Raw genomic sequence first — 19,572 nt, 5'->3', positions numbered from 1 at the left:
GTCAGGGATTTTTTGGAAGCTGATTTGTAAGCGTGCGTGTTCTTTGTAGAACCACAGGGATGAAAAGTTCTCTTGCATGTGATTTATGCAATGAAATAAGAAGCAATTTGGTCTTCGGCGGTGACTGTCCCTGATGTGGAAACTGTCTTAGTAATCCTGACATCAAGAACAGAAGACAGTGAGCACTCTGGGTATTTGTGTGGCCATTTTCTGCTGAAGCATTTGGGAATATTTCAAATCCTGATGAATGTTTTAACCTAATAAAACACTGAGCTGCTATGCTAGCACCTCAAAAGCATTAAGCAACTTTTTTTTTTGCAACAACTGTAGTAATTGCCAGTTTAACGATAGCAGTTTAAACAATCCCATATAGCAACTGCATTATTACTCACTATGACTTAACAATCTATATTTGCATATATGCACATATATATATATATATAAATATGTGTGTGTGTGTGTGTGTACGCGCGTACACCTGACAGATCTGAAAATATTGAAAATATTAATTTTTATTAAGTAAATTGTGCTGTTTATATATATATATATATATATATATATATTACTATACTGCAACAGTGTGATAGTGACTGGTTGATTCAACATATTCTTAAATCAGCACAATTTGAAAACACACAATACATAGAAAGGTTCACAGTGCAAAGCATAAAATGTATGTAAAATACTGATAATGCACTGACAACTAGTCCCAACTTCTCTTTCCATCCTTATTATTGAATCCTTTTATACATGCCAGTATTTATGTCCTTATGGTCCAATAATTAGCATCAATGATGAACATGTACATTTGTTTTTATACTTTGCAACTTTATTTAAATATCGTTTTAGCCAATTCTATAAGCGAGGTAAATTGATCAAGCTGGCTGACATAGATGAGGTTTTGTTGTTTTGTTGAAGTCTGACGGTCTTTGTGTCATGATTGATAAATGACTAATGTTTGGCACCGTAGGCTATGCCATCATTCCAGCAAAACTGTCACAGAGTTACATTATAACTTTACATCTCTTCCTATTATTGCAGATAGAATAGAACATAAATTATTTGTTGTAAACTGTCTTTTCAGTGTTGATAAAATATTGCATACATATAGTTTCTTGATACTGTTGTTATGGTTAATTTTTTAGCGAGGCTAGTGGAACAGAAATGTCTATTGTGTCCCAAAATAATAAGGCTCCGATAACAATGGTGAATGTCCATGCATTAATTGTAAAGGAAATCCATGAGGAAGAGCCAGGGTTAAGTGCCCAAATCATGTGTATAATGACTAGAAGGCAGAACTGACGTCTTAATAATATTTCAGTTTCATGGGTCACCCCTTCTCATAAATGATCATCTGACCTTTATAGCAGAAACATTGATCCTGAACAATTACTGTGTGTCCACACTGGACAGCAGGCACAAGCAAAGGATTGTGAGATTGAGTACAGCAGAGCAAGCAGTGAGGGGGGAAAAGCTGCTTGCTCTGGGATGACAGCTATTCTCTGAGGGGAAGACGATCCAAGGTTGTGATGTCTGGCACAAACTGCAAGCTCGCAGGAAGCATTCAATCAAAATTTGCACCCTCGTGTCATTCTAAACCATTCATGCTGTTGAATGCAATAATTCAGAATCCACGATTGTCAAAAATACACTTTTAGAATAAAAAGCTATCACTGGGGAGGCACTTTTTCAAAATGTACACCTTTTTACCCTATTTACCCATAAAGGGTGCATTTTAGTCCCTTAATGGTACATATTATTACTTTTTGAAATTACACCACTCCAAAAACAACTTTTTTTTTCTAAGAGTGTACATAAGCACACCTGAAAATGAGATTTGTGAACTGCAGCAGAGAGGAAGATTTTCAGTGAATCCCTGCATAAATTTCTCACAGCAAATGCATTTTGCACGGCTTCAGCGTGAGTAAATGATGACAGAGCTCTCATTTCTGTGTACAGAGTTCTGGCATTCAGCACATTTTCTGCCATTACTGGTCGGGTGGTAAGATCGCAAACTTCCCGCTGTGCAGTCAGATGACGAGAGAAAGTTCTGCGTTCCCCGTGGAACTCTCTGGTCGCTGCGCTGAGCTGCACATATATGGTTGCTATTGGAAACAGAGGCTTGGAAGAGCTCTGGCGGGTATAAAGTGATCTCGGGTGTTCCCAGCTCAGATCCAGTTTAAAGCACATAAATCCAGGACGAGACCTTCACTATCAAACATCAGAACTAAAATCAATACTGCTTTTATTTCTATCCACCTTATTTTTAATATGAGAGAGGGATGCCCATTTGTAGCTTGAATAGGTTGGGCTTCTGGCGTCATTGGCTCCAATGTGCAAAAACAGCTTGATATTGCAAACTGGTATATCATTTTCATTTATTATCATAAATAGTTTTTTAGTTGACTGCATTTTGATATTTCTTTAATTTATTTACTTACTTATAGGGATCTAATGAATCAAAGTCTCGCACATTCATATATATATATATATATATATATATGTAGGCTAGTAGAGGATTTGTGCTCATTGTAAATTGTGGGAATCATTTTTCCTATTAAAAATTGTGATAATGGGGAGGGTTAAATTAAAAGTCTGAAAACCAACCAACAAAGGAGTTAGAAGCCCCTGAGTGCTTTTTTCCTAAAGGCGGGCAAAAATCTCAAAAGGTCTGCATAGGGACACTTTGGGAGTGTGTTTGTGTATGAGCTGCCAGTGGCAGCAATGCTGAAGCATCTTCTCTCGAACTGTCAGTGGCCATGCATGTTACTCACAGCTTGCCTTTGCGGATTCACAGCTGTAGAGAAGCCCATATTGCATCTAGAGCAAAATGAAGAAGCATGCAAACACAACATTGCCATTTAAATGAGCAATGTGCTCTAAGTTAATATGATATGTGAAGCAAGTTCCAGTTCTGATAGCAATGTAAATGATTAAACTGTTCTTTAGACTTGTTAGACTAATTATGGAACTTGAAATGGATCTGTACACAGTTGAATAAGTAGATGCATGTCTGAGAGCATTTGTAGTCAAACAGTGCCCTCTTTTTGTTTGAAGAAACAACACGTGAACAACAAGAATAACCGGATTATTGATCACAAACATCTGCTGCCCTCTGCTGTTAGAGTCTACTCTGCAAATCACTAGGCTACTGTTGTGCAAAAAGTTTTTTTGGGGGGGAAATAGCAAAAAGAATTTGTATTGTATTACTGCAAAGACATGATATAATATGAGACTATTATTTCCCATATTTAGACTAGAGTTAAAGATTAAAGTAATAGTATAATTAGTTCACACAAAATTTGAAAATTCATAATTTACTCATTCTCATGTCGTTTCAGAGCTAAATGGATTTTTTTGTCTGAGGGGGACAATAATAAGAAATGGCCAAATTGTCCCTTGAATATTTGACAATAAATATGTTCCTCTTCAATGATTGAGATGACCAATCAAATCAAAGAAGGCGGGCTTCAGTGGGGAGAATCTGTTTTTAAGGGTGAAAAAGTTTGAGGTAAGATGTAAATATCTAAACAAGTTGAAACTTTTATAAGGGATGCATACAACCCTTTATTTATTTTCATCACTTTTATTTCTTTGTTTTTGGTTAAATGTCATTGTTTTGAATTGATAATATAGACTGCCATTTACGTGATTGATATAATTCATAATTAAAAAGATAAGTCGTTTTGCTTTTTGATTTTCATAAAAGATTAATCATATGAAAAATGGTCATCATAAGTATGGAATAATGTAGTTACAAAAAAAAATATGGGCATCTTTTTGTCTACATCACAATCATTGATTTACATGATAGCACTATAGGTGTTCTGTATAGATTTGTCTGCTATATGTTATATATTTCCATGCATCTTTAAAAATAAAATGCCTGCATAACATACAGCATCCACCAGGAGGACTTGATTAAGATTAATATAATTTTTTCAACATGTACTGCCAGATGTGCCCACTAGATGTAGGCAGAGTTTAACAATTGTGATGTTTAATTACAACACCGTTAAATTATTAACATCCTACCTACAGTCACACGCTATATCAAAATATAGCCTTGTCATATTTCTTGTTACATGCACAAGATTTCCATAACTTACTCCTTTAATTTCTGCCTTCATAACTAAGAAGTATACATTACTATCGTTTTGTGAGGGACAGTAATTCCAGAATGATATGGTGGCAATATATTTTACATTTTCATGTGGCTATTCAGATAAAAAAAAAAAAGTACTTTAGTAGCATTAGTAATCATAACAACAACAATCCTAATAATAATAATCGAATCTCATATTTTCACTTTAATGATCGTTATTCACTTTTTTTTTATCCGCGGGATTAATAAAGTACTTGATCTGATACAGTAAGTGAAACAGCAAATCATAATTATTTCGTTTAATGATTATTATTTTTACAATTATTATTATTATTATTATTATTTATTATTATTATTATTATAAATCGTATTCACAATTTCCCTTTTGAACCATTAAAGTATATTTATATAGAGCGAGCTTTATATGTAGAAATGTGTTCTATAATGCGAGACTTCAATGCAATAAGAATAAGAGACACACCCCGGGAAGCGAGCACTTTCTGAACGCCTGACTGACTTGTGCCGTCGACCAAACTTGACAGTTTCTTCCTGTTATCCGCATAGACAGATAAAAGAAATGCGCCTCCAGAACATTTTCTTCACAGTTCCCGCCTCCCCTCTCCTGCTTGAGCCCTCGTTCCCTGTCAATCATCCGTTTGGATTCAAGCTAGTGTGCGCCGCAGCTCCGCTGATGTAGGAGGAGACGCTGCTGCTGTCATCTGCAAAAATTAATAAATAAAATGAAAAAAAATGGCATAATCCATTTTTAAAAGCAGCTGGCTTTTTCCCTTCAAGGAATTTAAAATTTTCTACAAGTGTTGTGACTGAGCGCTCCCAAACGACGCGAAAGGGAATGTTTTTGACCACTATCAGTGAAACTGACGATTCATTCACCACCTTTTCTGAGAAGAAATCTGGTTTCCCATCATTTGAAGGGGTGGATAAGGCTGGAGAGGGGGACACAGGAACAGTGGATGTTGCAACTGTCTGATCTGTCCCGTTTTCACCGGGACCCGTGTCGGTGGTGAGCCGTTGTGGGAGTGTCGCACGCACGCGAGGATAGTTTGCCCTGGATTTTTCAATCATCTGCGAGATAAGGTTCCTGGACCTCCTCCTCCTCGTCGTCGTCGTCGTCGACGCTACCCTCCCTTCCTCATCCTCCCGGTTTTTTCTTCCTCTCCTAACGGTACCTCCGTAATTTTGTCGCGGTCTGCACGCGCGGTAGAGGCTCGCGCTCACCGCGGGAAGACTGAACACAGCGCGCGCGAGGCCCCCGACCCCCTCCCCCACTCTCAAACCCCGTCAGATCATATCCTCACCTCCCTTCTCATTTTTTCCTTAATTTTTTTCCTCAGAGAAGTTGAATTGTGAGACTATTTGATTTTTACCCGCCTTTTTACAACGGCCACTCGAACCGAGTGATATTTTCTTGTTTGAGTGGAGATGACTTTAGAGTCGATGATGGCCTGCTGCCTGAGCGAAGAGGCCAAGGAGTCGAAACGAATCAACGCCGAGATCGAAAGGGAGCTCCGTCGAGACAAACGCAACGCTAGACGGGAGTTGAAGCTGCTTCTGCTCGGTACGAGTTCTGCCGTTAAACTCACTCATACACACATAATATACAGTCAGTCGACAGGTTTCGCTGTGGTTTTCAGTGGTGCTAAACACGCCACCTCCGTTTTATCGCGATTTGAGGTGGTTGCGGTTAATGTCTTTTTTGTGTTTTTTAAATCCAAGTAAATCGTTTGAATACTATCTGCGTTAGTGAAGAGTGCTAAGGCGTTAGCGCGTTAGCATATGCGGGCCGAATGCTGGACAGGGCCTGGCATGCAACAGCACACAAATCTCAGCATGCTCTCTGTTGTGTGCATATACACGTAACTTCCATGTAAGTGTACATCGGATGCGAAATGGTTGTACACTGGGCTGGTTTGTTTTTGTAGCTGTCAGTTTTGTGTTATGAGTCAATCCAAGTGGTCTGTTGTATGATATTGCATGTTTGCATGCAGTTAGAGAAGAATATGTGCAAATGTGCAACCGAGGAGGACTACTATATGGCAGAGTTGTTTTGTAAATGCAAATTAAACGAGAATGCTTTGTGCAACTGCATGAATCCTGTCGGATTACAGTATTCAAATCTTAAAGAAATCAGGCTGAGGTTTGTGAGCATGTGAGCTGAGCATTTATTGCTTTAGTGATGAAGGTAAATGCTTTTCAGTAAATGCAAATGATGTTTGTTTGAATGTTTTTTTTTTTTAATGATAAAAAAGTCAATTAGTATGTAAGTATCAGCCTGGAGTGCCAACACATCAATCATTTTGTGCATCTTGGGAGCATTACCACGACAGTCTGTGCCACCTGTTAAATTTGGGTCGTGTTGCACTTTTAGCATTTATTCCTGGGTTGAATTATCTCAAAATGGTAGAGAGTTATTGCCTTATGAGGGTGTGAGGGCTCTGCACACTGGACTCTGGTTACTCCCAAGGAAGGAGAATTGGATGCTTTATCAAGTCGTGAAGTTTGGTTGCTGTTCTGTCTATGACGCAGTGATATCTGACACGGACAGCCTTCATTTATTTCCTATTAGTCAGAACTGTTTATCCTCTTAAAACCACAAAATGAGCTGCTTGTATTAAAACTGGATCATACAGTAGGATGAAACCATGTGCTGATGACAAAGTCAGAAAGGGAGATGGACAGAAGTGTGAGTTTTGGTGAAATCATGTGGAAAAGAAGACCAATTGACCCTCGCTGAACTCCACCCACCTTGGTAACGGTTGCCAACTCTTAGAAGCTTTACAGAACATCCCTTTGGAATAACTTGAGATTTCCATGATGAAGTTCCAACAATATGACTTCTTTTTGGTATTATGTTTTCTTTTAAATTCTAGGTCTTCAGGATTCCCAACGAGGTTGCATGCTGTTTCATTTAACCAAATATATCTCTTCTTATTAATATCAAACAAGACTTTAGTTGACTGGTCAATTGAAACACTGGTGAACATGTATGCAGGATTATTTTACATTTTATTTGAAGTTGCCACCACGCAAGCTTGTCAATGCAAACCAAGCTTTGCATAATTGTTCTTGAATGCTGGATAGGAACAGGAGCAGTTCTGTAACAGTGAATGATTCTGAGGACACAGTGGTTCCTATGTGGCTCTGTGACCTCTCATGTGAATACATGAGATTGACCTTTACTGCTATGAGAGAATTAATAAGTTAAAGTTCTCTCGTGTACCACAAAAGGAAGAATAAAAAAAGCAGCTTGTTACTGCTCAGTCATCCTATTAATGGCCCATCCTGAATAAGTTACAACTGTCAAGCTAACTCTGGATAAATCTTGGCTAGTCTGGATGAGCCAAGACCTTAATAGGCTTTGCCAACACATATTTGCTCCATTGCTGATGAGACCATAGCTGCTTTGTGTTAACCAGCGTCTCACTTTGTAAACAGATTAGTCTAGATGGTTAAGCTTTGAGAAATTGTGGTTATTAGTAAGGCTGGGTGATATTTCAGATATTCACTATGCAGTGATTTTTGGACAAATTTGTGCTATCTTGTTTTGCGGCCTGGATGTATGATAACATTGTCACTATGTGGCAATATTCCTGTGGTGAATTTTTTTCTGGAAAAACATTTTTATTGTAAATATTGCTGCCTATGTGTTTTTACCCCTGTATTGTTCTGTATTATTATGTCATGCATTACATATCATGCATTTAATTGGCCACTGTGGTTCTTTGGTCAAAATGATGGATTATCTGATTGGAACTATATATATATATATATATATATATCTTAATGTTGTCGTTGTTGTTTTTGCAATATGGCCCATTTCTAATTATTTCAAATTTGGCATATTATATGAAATTTAGATAGCTGTGCTTTTGATAGATTGATAACACAAAAATGTCTTGCATGTATAGATTTGGAAGATGTTTTTATCCAAAATACAAAGATTGCATCATGTAGGATTCTTTTATCATTTTGCTTCGTTCATGCATTCTAGTGCTGCAACGTCGCGTCGACGTCATCGATTATGTCGACTACAAAAATACGTCGATGTGCGTGAAATGCGTTGACGCGTCACACTGTTTGTTTACATCTCGCATAAATGACATACTGGGAATGGAGATAGTTGCATTCTATCACAAAAACAGATAACACTGTTATCAAAAGCATGGGAATACTTTAAATCGAGGACAAATAAAATGGCCCTTTGTTCCCTTTGCAAAACTGATATGGTGTACCACGGCAGCACAACTGCGATGCGCGCACACCTCAGCGGAGAACATCTTGGCACTCTCCGGTGTTACAGTTTAACTGGTTACCGTGTGATCTGGTGACCAACTTCCTGGTTCAGGTCTGATATTCTTGCACTTTCGGCATTCTGAAAAGTTGAGATGTTTTTAACTCTATGCGGTGCGGACGTGCCTGGAAAAACGAACGCATAGCACTGTGTGCGCGTCGCTTCCATTATGAATGCACTTATCGCGCACTTACAATGGAAATAACGAACTTGAGCGTGCAAAAGAGGTGATATGTGAACGGCCCCTTAAAAGACAGCGCGCCGCGAGACAACAGTCACAAACCACCGAGCCACCCCGAATCAACCAGATCTCTTTAAACCATGCTAAACCATAGCAGAACCCGGACTACATTTTATGGTTTGTGATGTTAAAGAACATTTCATGACGTCTCAGACAACTGTAAATTTAAGGCTACTGTGGTTTAATTATAAACGCTATCATAAACTCATTTACCATAGTAAAATAATTTTCTTTGCCTCTTTATTATTTTATACTGTAAAAACTTCAACCACATTGGTTAAAAATGAATAAAGGTTGAAATATTATATTAGAAGTTGTACTTATATTTTTTTTGTAAAGTAATCCAAAGGATTCATTAGCTAATTAAAAAAAGAACATTAGATTATTTTTTTGTAATAAAAATAATCGTTAGATTAGTCGACCAATCGAAAAAAATAATCGTTAGATTAGTCGACAGAAAAAATAATCGTTAGTTGCACCTTTAATGCATTCCCTGAGACTCAAACGCCTTGATCTTGGCGTTAACAGCGCTATGATCTACCTGTAGTCAAACAGTAGAGCATGGTGCTAGCAGCACCAAGATCATTGGTTTAATTCCCAGGAAATGCACGAACTGATAAAATGCAATGTAAGTTTCTTGTATAAGAGTGAGCATTTTCTTATATTCTCTTACAAACGCTTTGAAGTAATTTTTTTCATCTAGAGCTTTTTTTATTTTAGTCCAGAAAGAATCCTACTTTGTGCCATTTTGAATCTGATTCAGGTTTCATTAGGATCAGGTCTTTGTGGCTTTACCGTTTGCTTGGGCTACAGGTAATGCAGATTCACTGTTGAATTCAGTAAAATGTAGAATTGTCCTATTTTTTTAAGGACTTTCATTGAACTCTTTAACTCTGAAACATACTAGGACAGTTTTCTATTTTCAATGGGCTGTAAAATGGAAAGCAAGTGTACTGGATGCATTGAATTAAATTAACAGGACAAACATTTTAATTGCTGATTTTCTATTTTGAGGTCACTGGCTTAACAATAATTGTTTAAATGTTACTGCAAAAAAATGCATTATTTAAAAATGAAATTTATGAATTTCCTGCTGTCAGCGCTCTAGTAATGTGCTGTGTGTTGTTTGAAAGCTCAGAGAGTTTTTAAGTAGCTGTGATCTTTTGAACTGAAATATGGATATGTTATGCCATTCACAATGTGATATATTAAATAATTTTAGTTGTGCAGAGAAAGATATTTTCTGTATGACCTTTGATATCAAAGTAGTGTTGTGTTTTAAGCATTTATCCAACCTTAACACTAGAACAGGAGATTGGGCCTTCTGGAGATGTAACAGACTGTAAAGGTTTGTTAGCCCTGCAAAAATATGTTATGATATGTAAGGGATAATGTACATCCAGCCATTTGTTATCTCATAATAAACCTCAACAGGGTGAACGGGACCCAGATGCGAAGCGGCTATTGAATTTAAGGGAAACGGTGCAGACAAACCACTTATTACACAACATTTCACCACAAAAATAATTAAGGCAATAAAATAAAGACCAAATTTTTTTTAAAAACCTTAACAGTTTGATGGTTATCTTCTAATCCATTACAGCACCCAAAACAATCGTAGTAAAGTGGACGCAGCTGCGTGTGTATGAAATGAGAGTGAGTCCGCGATACCAGGATGACATAATTAAATAATTGTATACCATTTTGAATCGAGTTTTAATATTTTATTGGCTAAACAAATGCAAAGGTTCAAAGAAAAAAATTTGTTATTTGCTTTTACTGGTTGTTATCGAGGTATAACATTCCCCGGATTTTTGTGACTGGCCAATCAGAATCAAATATTCCACAAAGCTGTGTTTTTAATAAATAAGAAATTGGAAATGTTAAAATGTGCTGGTCTACTTCCCTGGAAACCATGCATTCTAGGGCTGTGCAATTAATCGAAATCGAAATAAAATTGCGATTTTTAGTTCAGTCACCAATCAGGATGCAGCACACCTAAGTGGAGCACGAGAACAGAGCAGACTGGGCATATGTCTAACTCCAGGTTCACACACACTGTCTGTGATGTGTAGCCTTTTTTTTTCGAGCCCATGTTACTGGAACAGGACGTTCACACTGCACGCGGTAAAAGATCAGAACAGAAAAGGTTATAAATAGAAAGGTGCGAAAAGATTTAATATATTGTGCGTGAGCACAGAGAGAGTTGTGACCTGAGCACGCGCATCTGGTTTTGTTAACAGAGTGAAGGAAATCTGCGTGCGAGTAAGTGATGTGTGGGTTGATCCAAAATGAGCGGGTGCCTGCAGTTGCCCGCGATTACGAATCATCCAAAAATATTTTTAATGATATTCGGGTCGCGGTCGCGCGGGTCCTTTGAAATAAAAATGCCAATTAAACCTTTGTCATTTATATAGTTTTTTATTATATACATAGGCCTACACTTTATTGGCTGAATAACTGGTGAAGATGACGCACGATCTCAGTCTGCACATAGAGATGGAGGCAGCAAAGAAGACTGCATGGGGAGCAACGTCGCTGTTTTTGGTAAAACATGATTTTGACGACTGCATTAAGTTTTGTTTTATAGAAAACTATTTTTAAAATTTTCATTTTGTATAAATTTTATCTTAATTTTGATCAATGTTTTATCAATCAGTTGCCCGTATTTAATAAATAAGAAGCAAATATATAGCCTAGCAGACAATGTAATAAGGCACCGGCACGATCACTTGCATTGCATGCGAACTAAACTCAGCGTGTGCCTCACAGATTTGAGAAATATAGTCTATATATTACAGAAAGCTTTAAATGTCTTTTAAACTAAAATATTCAAACCGAAATAAATGGGCTACTCTCTGATTATGTAATCCATATGAAATGTGCATTTCTCTCTGGCGTTCATGGCGAGTCTGCATTGTCAACTTCATCTTTGCAATGACACAGAAAACACCAGTTTATTACTAAACAATAAAATGACTCCTTGCATATTTTCGCACAAGCAGGCCATTCTGGGTTGAGCGAGACCCCACGAAATGAGCGAGCGGATCAAAATATTCAGAAATGCGCTCTCCGATCACGAGATCTGATCGGAACAAACCTGAGCCTCAGTGTCTGCTAACCTTGCAGAAACATACAAATAGACATAGCCAGACTAGACTATTTTAGTACAAATTATGAGCTTACTGACGATTTTTTATAATTCTTGATAAAAGTTTTGTTGTTGTTTTATTTATTTATTTTTTTTTGCCTACGTTCCTATGACCCAATGACGCTAGGATGAGCATTTACTGCTTTTTAAAAAATGCGGGTCAGGAAGCGAAACGGGTACAAAAAATGTATTTATTTTTTTTTTTTTTTGCGTCCGAGTAGTGGGCGGGTTAGTTGAAAACGTCGGTCGGGTGCGGCTTATTAATACATTGACCCGCGCGTCACTGGTGCGAGTGGATAGATTCGCGCTTGTGCATTATTTTAATGTGCTTTCACGTTACAATAATGCGCTCTCATTGCTGCTTCTGAACTGTACTGCAGATGAAGTACGTGTGACCCTTGGGCAAAACATATAACACCTGAGGCACCGCTACAGTGAGCTCTATGGCCAATGCATGGAGAAGAAAAATCTCTGAACATGGTTTTATCTTATTTTTTTGTATTTTTTCCATATGTCTAGACATTTTGTTTGACATCTTTACTTAGTGATTATTTTAACTTATGTCTGTTCTAGAGACATTTGATAAAGCTCTCATTGGTTTTCTTTTGGAAATATGTTTAAAATTTATACTGAATGCATTTATAACTGTAAAGCATGTCTGTGTGTGTCAAAATCGTGATTAAAATCGAAAATCGCAAAATTTATCAAAAAATCGTGATAGGTTTTTTTTGTCCATATCGCACAGCCCTAAGCATTCTTAGTTTGTATTTAGTAAAGTCTATTAAGAGGTTAGTCTGTGTTTAGCTTCTCGGATCTTCTCAGAAGTCTTGGGTTCTACGCCTTCAAAAGTTTGGTAGAAGCAAAAAACCTATGCATATACACATCTTATTAGTGTGTGTGTAGCCTTTTCACTTAAGCATGATTGCTCATTTAAGAAATTCCCAGAGAATCCTAATTATCGTATTTTTCGGACTATAAGTCGCACTGGACTATAAGTTGCATTTATTTAGAACCAAGAACCAAGAGAAAACATTACCCTCTACAGCCGCGATAGGGCGCTCTATGCTGCTCAGTGTAGACTACAGGAGCGATGAGCAACATAGAGCGCCCTCTCGCGGCTGTAGACAGTAATGTTTTCTGTTAGTTCATTTCTCTTGGTTTTAAGTCAAGTTAATTTTGATAAATAAGTCGCACCTGACTATAAGTCGCAGGACCGGCCAAACTATGAAAAAAAGTGTGACTTATATTCCGGAAAATACGGTATGTAACCAAGAAGCATTCCAAAATATGCTGCATCTTGGTGTCATCTGATGGGATCCAAGTATGAGATCTTCACTAAGTTGTAATCTCATGCACTCTCTCAATTATGGAGATGTTCTCCTGATATAATCATACTGTTGATGTTAACAGTGCGTTTTATGAACCACGTTTTATGAGATGCTTTCACCCATGCAACTTCGACATAAATTGACAAGCATGTTCTAATGGATTTAATGGACTGTTCATTATTGTATGTATTGCTATCATATGGACATAAGATGTTTGGCACAGTTTTTATTTCGTTCAGTAGTCATCCACAAAACTCGTTGTTCTAGTCATTGTATTTTAATTCATCCTAATCCGCTTCTTCACCTGTCTGACCCCCGCTCTGTAAAGAGTTCCTTTTATCCAGCTTCTCGATGGCTTAGTTTGACAGGGCCATGACTTCCTGCCAGTGCCATTCATTTTGTCTCTCGCTTCACTGAGCTGCCCGCTCCACCCTTTACCGCTGTCCGTGCGGTCTGTGTTGCCCCTGGTCTGCCCTGAAGCCCTTATCAGGTTATGGAAGGGCTGGATGCACTGGGGCTTGTCACTCTCTGTACTTGGTCAAAACAGATTAAAGCTTGAATTTGTCCCCCAAAAAATTAAGTAACCTCTATTGGAATGGACGGTATTGTCTGTTACTGGTGCAGAGGTTCTTGCATTGGGCTGCATATTTTTCTTGCTAGTTAATGGTTTGAGGTCAGAATTTGTATAAGGGTCTCTGGTGACGTACTCTCACGCTATTGTCTTAAGCCTTGAAGATTTTATTAAGGATGAGTTGAATGACTGCTCAGCCAGTTTTAAACATCAATCAAGCATGCAAGATCGCAATTGTGTAATTTTAATAATCTTTACATATTATAGTATTCATTCATATTTTTAATTAGCTTTTATTTTTATATTTTTGTTTTATATTAGCTTTTTGTTTCCGTATTAGATTTTGAAATTTTTAGTACTTCAACTTCAACTTTATTTCTGTTCATTTCCACGGCAACATTTCTAATTTTAAGTCATTTGCCTAATATTTATTTTACTTCAGAAACTGAGAGACAGAGCCTGAGGCTATTTATCTCTGTGATGTATACATTTTTATTGATTTAGTTAGTTTATATATTGTCTCTTTTTTTTTAGTGCTCTAGCTAAGAGGTCAATCTGTGACGTTTAGATCCTATGTTGGTCACAAGCCTTTCTGTCTTACAGATTCACAGGTGAGACTTTAAACTTCACTCTGCCACAGAATGTGATATTTTCATTCTCCTGTGTTTGCGTTTGAGTGGAGCACAATGTGTAGTTTCAACGTGCTAAACCTTTTACTTTAAGGGTAGGTTGGCCAGTGTCACAGATAAATGTGGATGTCAAAACCAGCCGATTTGATTTCAGATTTTTATGCACCAAAAATGGCCTGGTGATTTGGTGTGAGTTTGCATTGTTGACAGCGTGTTCGCATTGGCAGCAGTTGTTTTGGAGTGTTCTGTTCCTAGCTGTCCTACTGAGGATTAAACTTCACTTCTGACGACCACATCATGTTTCAGTAAGGGCCTTGGCTTCTGCACACTTTCAATTATGGTGCTCCCAGGACACATCTGTCTTGCTTTTTCATAAGCAATCCTTTAACGAAAGCCTGCTTTGCTTTCAGATCAACACTTGAACTGTTCTCCGATCAGTCGCCGTCCTGCTTTCCACTCCCTCCCAAGCAAGGCTTTAAGGTGGTTTCCATGCCCAGTGCAAACAAGAGGATTTGCACTTTGGACTTCCACCTAGCAGGTGACGAAACTCTTGGCCGGCGTGTGCATCAGGTGTCTGCGCAGGGCTTTTGTTTGATTGTGACCCACTGTCGCAGGGCATAATGGATATATGAACATGCTGTGACATCCGTCATGATCAAATAAGGCAATGCAGTCATGACTGTGCCTTTGTGAAGAGCTGATGTGACAGGCCCTGTCTAGAGCTGGAGGGTTGCTTCCTGTCACTCCTGTCCATGTTAGGAGAGCTGCTAGACCGAGTTTATCACAGAACCACCCGCTTTCTCTGCTTAGAGAGTGGTGGATCTCTGCTGAATGTTAAGTGCTAGTCATTGAAATGATATTCAATAAAAATCTCCAAGATCTACATTTATGCTGCAGCTAAATGCATTGCGGCATTATCATGTTTTTGTCAGACAATACAATCTGTTTGACTGGCTAAGCTCTCTGTCCATTTGAGTATAATGTTTCAAGTGTTTTCTTTGCATTTTAGCCTTACGTCCAGCAGAGTTGAGGGAAATTTCAGAATTAAACAACTGACTTACAAAAGACAGGAAGTAGAATTTATTGAATTCCAAGAGATTCAACCGCCATTTTAGATTTTAAATTCTGCCATAATTTACTCATCCTCATGTCTTTCCAAATATGCATTACATTTGCTTTTTTTATAGAATGAAATTAAATGGGTTCAATGTTGTTTGGTGAGTAAATATAAGGATTATAAGGGATTTTAAACTTTTAAATAAGACTTGACAAACTCTCCTTTTTCTTGTTAATAATTACATTATTGGATTTGGTACATTTCAGTAAATTGAAATTCATTATAATATGCCTTGTTTAAATTCAAATTACAAATCTGTATCCAGTTTGCTATGTCATTTGAAATCTACAAACCACTTCTGAGCACAATGTAAACACCGGCAATCAAGGTTTTTGAAGATGGCTTCAAAAGTGAAGAATTTACATAATGCTGACATTTTTGGACAACATTGACATCATGAACACTGTTTGTTTATTAATACTGAGCATGCTTGAATCTGACAAATAGTTTTTGACTGTGATAATGGACTCTAGGTTTTTTTTTTTTTGTCAGCTGTTGTAGGTTTGATGACATTTATAAGTGTTAGGAAGTGGTTTGTATATTTGTTTGACATCAGGAATAAAGGAACTTCAATTGATGTATGCTTTGTGGGATGGTTTCAGCAATTCCTTCCCAAGCATAATCATGTCAACATTTGTATTATCACATGGACTCACTGTAGGTGTGCACAGATTTTTTGGGGGGTCCACATTTATCCAAATACTATAAAAAAAAAAAAATGTAATGTGTTTTTTTCTATTTTTATGCCTTTTTATTTAGATCGGGCAGGAAGTTGAGTTGATGAGAGAGAGGGGAATGGGATTGGGGGAAGTCTCCTATCACTCTCCTATCAGTCCATCAAGTCCTGTATCATAATTTTGCAAGTGGAATCCTGAAGTGTCCCTAACATGATCTGTTAGGCGAGTTAGGTGATCTGTTCTTTAATGAGGCTGGATTTTAATTTGCTGCGATTCCCTGCTGTTATTGTTACGCAAGCAGCTCCGCATACTAACCGGCCTATAGAGAGCGCTGTTGTCTGAATGCACATGCTGCTACACACGGCGCCTAGAGCCAAACGGGGCCAGGTGCTCTCGGAGGAGAGCTAAGTGAAATCGAAGTGATGCAGGCTGTGGTGCCTTGCCCTCACAATGCTCTGAGAAATTTGTGAATATTTTCATCCCAAACTCACCTTACAGTGAGATTTCTATGTAAAGATCCTCGTTTTCACTGACACGCATGTATTAATAGACGTATTCTCTGTTATCCTTGATGAAATTCTTCAAGGAGGTTAACTGACCTGAGTTCGTCCGCTGCTCCCCCTGTGGCAGTATTTATAGAACAGGTGCCATTCTCCAACCATGCCACAGAGACCTGAAGCGATGGATGGCACACGCATGTCATTCTTTATTTCTCCCTTTCTTTTTATCATTTTTCTTCTACTCAGTCGCTTTATGTGACAAACAGAAAAATATGTGTATGGTGACCATGCATCTAATTATACACAGCAAACCTTGAATGGCCTTTCCTGTCAGCCGTGTTGCATGCATGCATACACGCTTTTCCTTTTCTTATCCTTGACACATTTAACGGATCAATTTCCTTGCAAAGTAGGCCAAAGAAATGGAAGAATACAGGCAGTCTCCTAGCCATGTCATTGGTCGCAAAGTTCAGTTTCTAGTTTGCTGACACTTGGTCACAGATGCTCGACTGTAAACATGCTCACATCCCAATCATTATAGTATAATGCAGAATTTGAACTTGGCATGATTTGCCTCTTCTTTGTCAATCGTTGGCTTATTGTTTGTGTATTTTAAAGAATACTTGGTGTTCATCTAAAGCAGTGGTTCCCAACCTTTTTCAACTCACGGCCCGTCCAACCAAACACATATGTTTGCGCGGCCCACTGCAAAAAAAATTAACTGACCCCGCTATTGTTGGGTTAATAACGAAGTACTCAGAAACTAGATTGTTAACTGTATTTATTGAATGAACTAGGGTTGTGCGATATAGACAAAAAAAAAAACTATTGCGATTTCTTTGATACATTTTGTGATTTCGATTTTAATCACAATTTTGACACACACAGATATGCTTTACAGTCATAAATGCACTCAGGATGAATTTGAAATATATTTCCAAAAGAAAACCAATTAGAGCTTTATTAAAAAGTTGTAAAGTAGTAACAAAATGTATAGAGTTATGGCAGAAAAAATTAAATAAATAAATCCGGTGTCCAGGGACTTTTTTATTTTTTGCCATGCATTGTTAATAGAGCTCATTAATTGTAGCTGTGCCTCAGGTGTTGAAATAGATTTGTTATACATTATACAGGTTCACATGTAGTCTTCTCTGTTAGCAGTGTGTATACAGTATGCGGTGCAGAAGCATTAGCGTTAGCTCATTAATGTAACGCGAAAGCACATTAAAATAATGCACGAGCGCGAATCTCTCCACTCGCATGCAGATTTCCTTTGCTCTGTCACAAAACCAGTCGCGCATGCTCAAATACACGCTGCTCTCGCCTGGAGAGTGTCTCTTCTCACTTAAACTGCGTCCTGTGCACTCACAACTCTCTCTATGCTCATGTGCTAGATATTAATTATTCTCACACGTTTTTATTTCTAGCCTTTAGACCCACTAGTGAAAACCACTGATCTACAGGTTTGGTGGCAAGGCCTGTCAACAATCTGTTTTCGAGGGTTGTGATTCATTAAGAGTTGAATTGAGACTGGCTTTTCTAGTTCAGTTTGTGAATTTGATTTTAAACAGGATGCAGCATTGTCATTTTGAATTTGAAGGTATGTAGAATTAAAATGATTTGAAATTCAAAGAATGTATGTTTCTGCCGTTTGTATTAAAAAAAAAAGCTAAGTTTGTCAATACAAAGTTTGAATGTTGGCTTGATAAAACGGTGTATTCAAAAAGTTGAAGTCCCACCTATAAAAATGTTTAGTTTATACATTTTATATGTTTCGTTATATTTAATAAACTCACTTTGGTGTTCCATAGTTGGAGAACACTCTCTTGTCTGAGAATGCATTACCTCTATTTAATTTCTTTGAATTTCTACAGTTAAGTAAAGTTCTCTTTCTGTCATTCTAATCCAGCATCCTGTGTTGTGGGCAATTCAATTTAAATTTGCACTTATGAAGTGAAAGGAGCCAATTCTGAGTTTTGCAAAGTCCTGCTGGTTACCAGCATGGGGTGTCTTTTGGATGATGATCTCCAGCATTGAATGTTGGTGCATGGAAAATATCATTTTCTTCAGTATTTGGGTCTTGTTTTCCAGTAAATATAACATTTTAAACAAGATGCATTTTCTTGAGAAACAAAACAACTAAAACGCAGAAACTATTTGCCAGCGGGGTTGGAAAAATAAACTTGTTTTCCCTTTGAATTAAGTTTATTTTTCTTACCCCATTGTTTTTTTTTCTTCTTTCTTTTATACGTACAGAACATTAAATTATGCTTGAATCCTTTGAAAATCAGACTTACATAATTTTGATTCTTAATTAAATGAAACTTGTTTAAAGGATGTTAAGATATGTTTACAGATAAGCCAAACATCTTAATTTTGCTGGTCCAGGTTTAACTAGTGCAGACAAGCATTCATTTTTTAACCACATCTCTTATTGATAATGCTTTCACATTTTTGTTTTGAAGAATGAATTTTTTCGATTCAGTGTTTTGTTTAGATGTCATTTACTGTTCTTCTTTGTAGACGGGAAAGAGTTTTTAAATTGTTATTGGCTCTGTCCCTGCAGCATTTCCTGTTTTCCTGTAGTATCGTTGAGGCATGGAGCGTCCCTGTTTTTCAGCATTTCCCTCCGTCACTCATAAAGAGCACAGAGAGAATGGGAGGCAACGCTGCCAGTCTACAAGTAGCCATTCATTAACATTACATTCCATCCAGACGGCAGCTTTAACTAGGAATCATAAGGCATCTAATGTGAGGAACCGCATACTTTTGTTTTGAGAGATGACAGGCAGCTCCAAAATGAGCACTTTTTAAGGCCGGTGAAGTAGTTTTTGATTCCATTAATAACCTTTTAAAAAGCAGCCGAGACGTTTTTGTGGACAGTATGTCAGCCTGACATAAGAGCAGCTGTGCTTGTGTACATTAAATTAAACAAATTTCT

At 37.6% G+C, this 19,572-nt stretch overlaps 1 protein-coding gene across 1 annotated transcript in view; it reads left to right on the top strand.

The window, feature by feature from the left end:
- The first annotated feature begins 4,774 nt into the window (after nt 1–4,774).
- Nucleotides 4,775–19,572, top strand: part of LOC127950782 (guanine nucleotide-binding protein subunit alpha-11) — a 45,306-nt gene continuing 30,508 nt past the window's right edge. Inside the window, exon 1 of the mRNA XM_052548070.1 lies at nt 4,775–5,684. Coding sequence (XP_052404030.1) covers nt 5,549–5,684 — 136 coding nt within the window. The 5' untranslated portion in view covers nt 4,775–5,548. The remainder of the gene's footprint in view (nt 5,685–19,572) is intronic.

The sequence above is a fragment of the Carassius gibelio genome, chromosome B2 (assembly GCF_023724105.1).
Source record: "Carassius gibelio isolate Cgi1373 ecotype wild population from Czech Republic chromosome B2, carGib1.2-hapl.c, whole genome shotgun sequence".
NCBI lineage: Eukaryota > Metazoa > Chordata > Actinopteri > Cypriniformes > Cyprinidae > Carassius > Carassius gibelio.
Note: the sequence above shows the minus strand (reverse complement) of the source record. Positions and strands in the feature narration are given on the sequence as shown.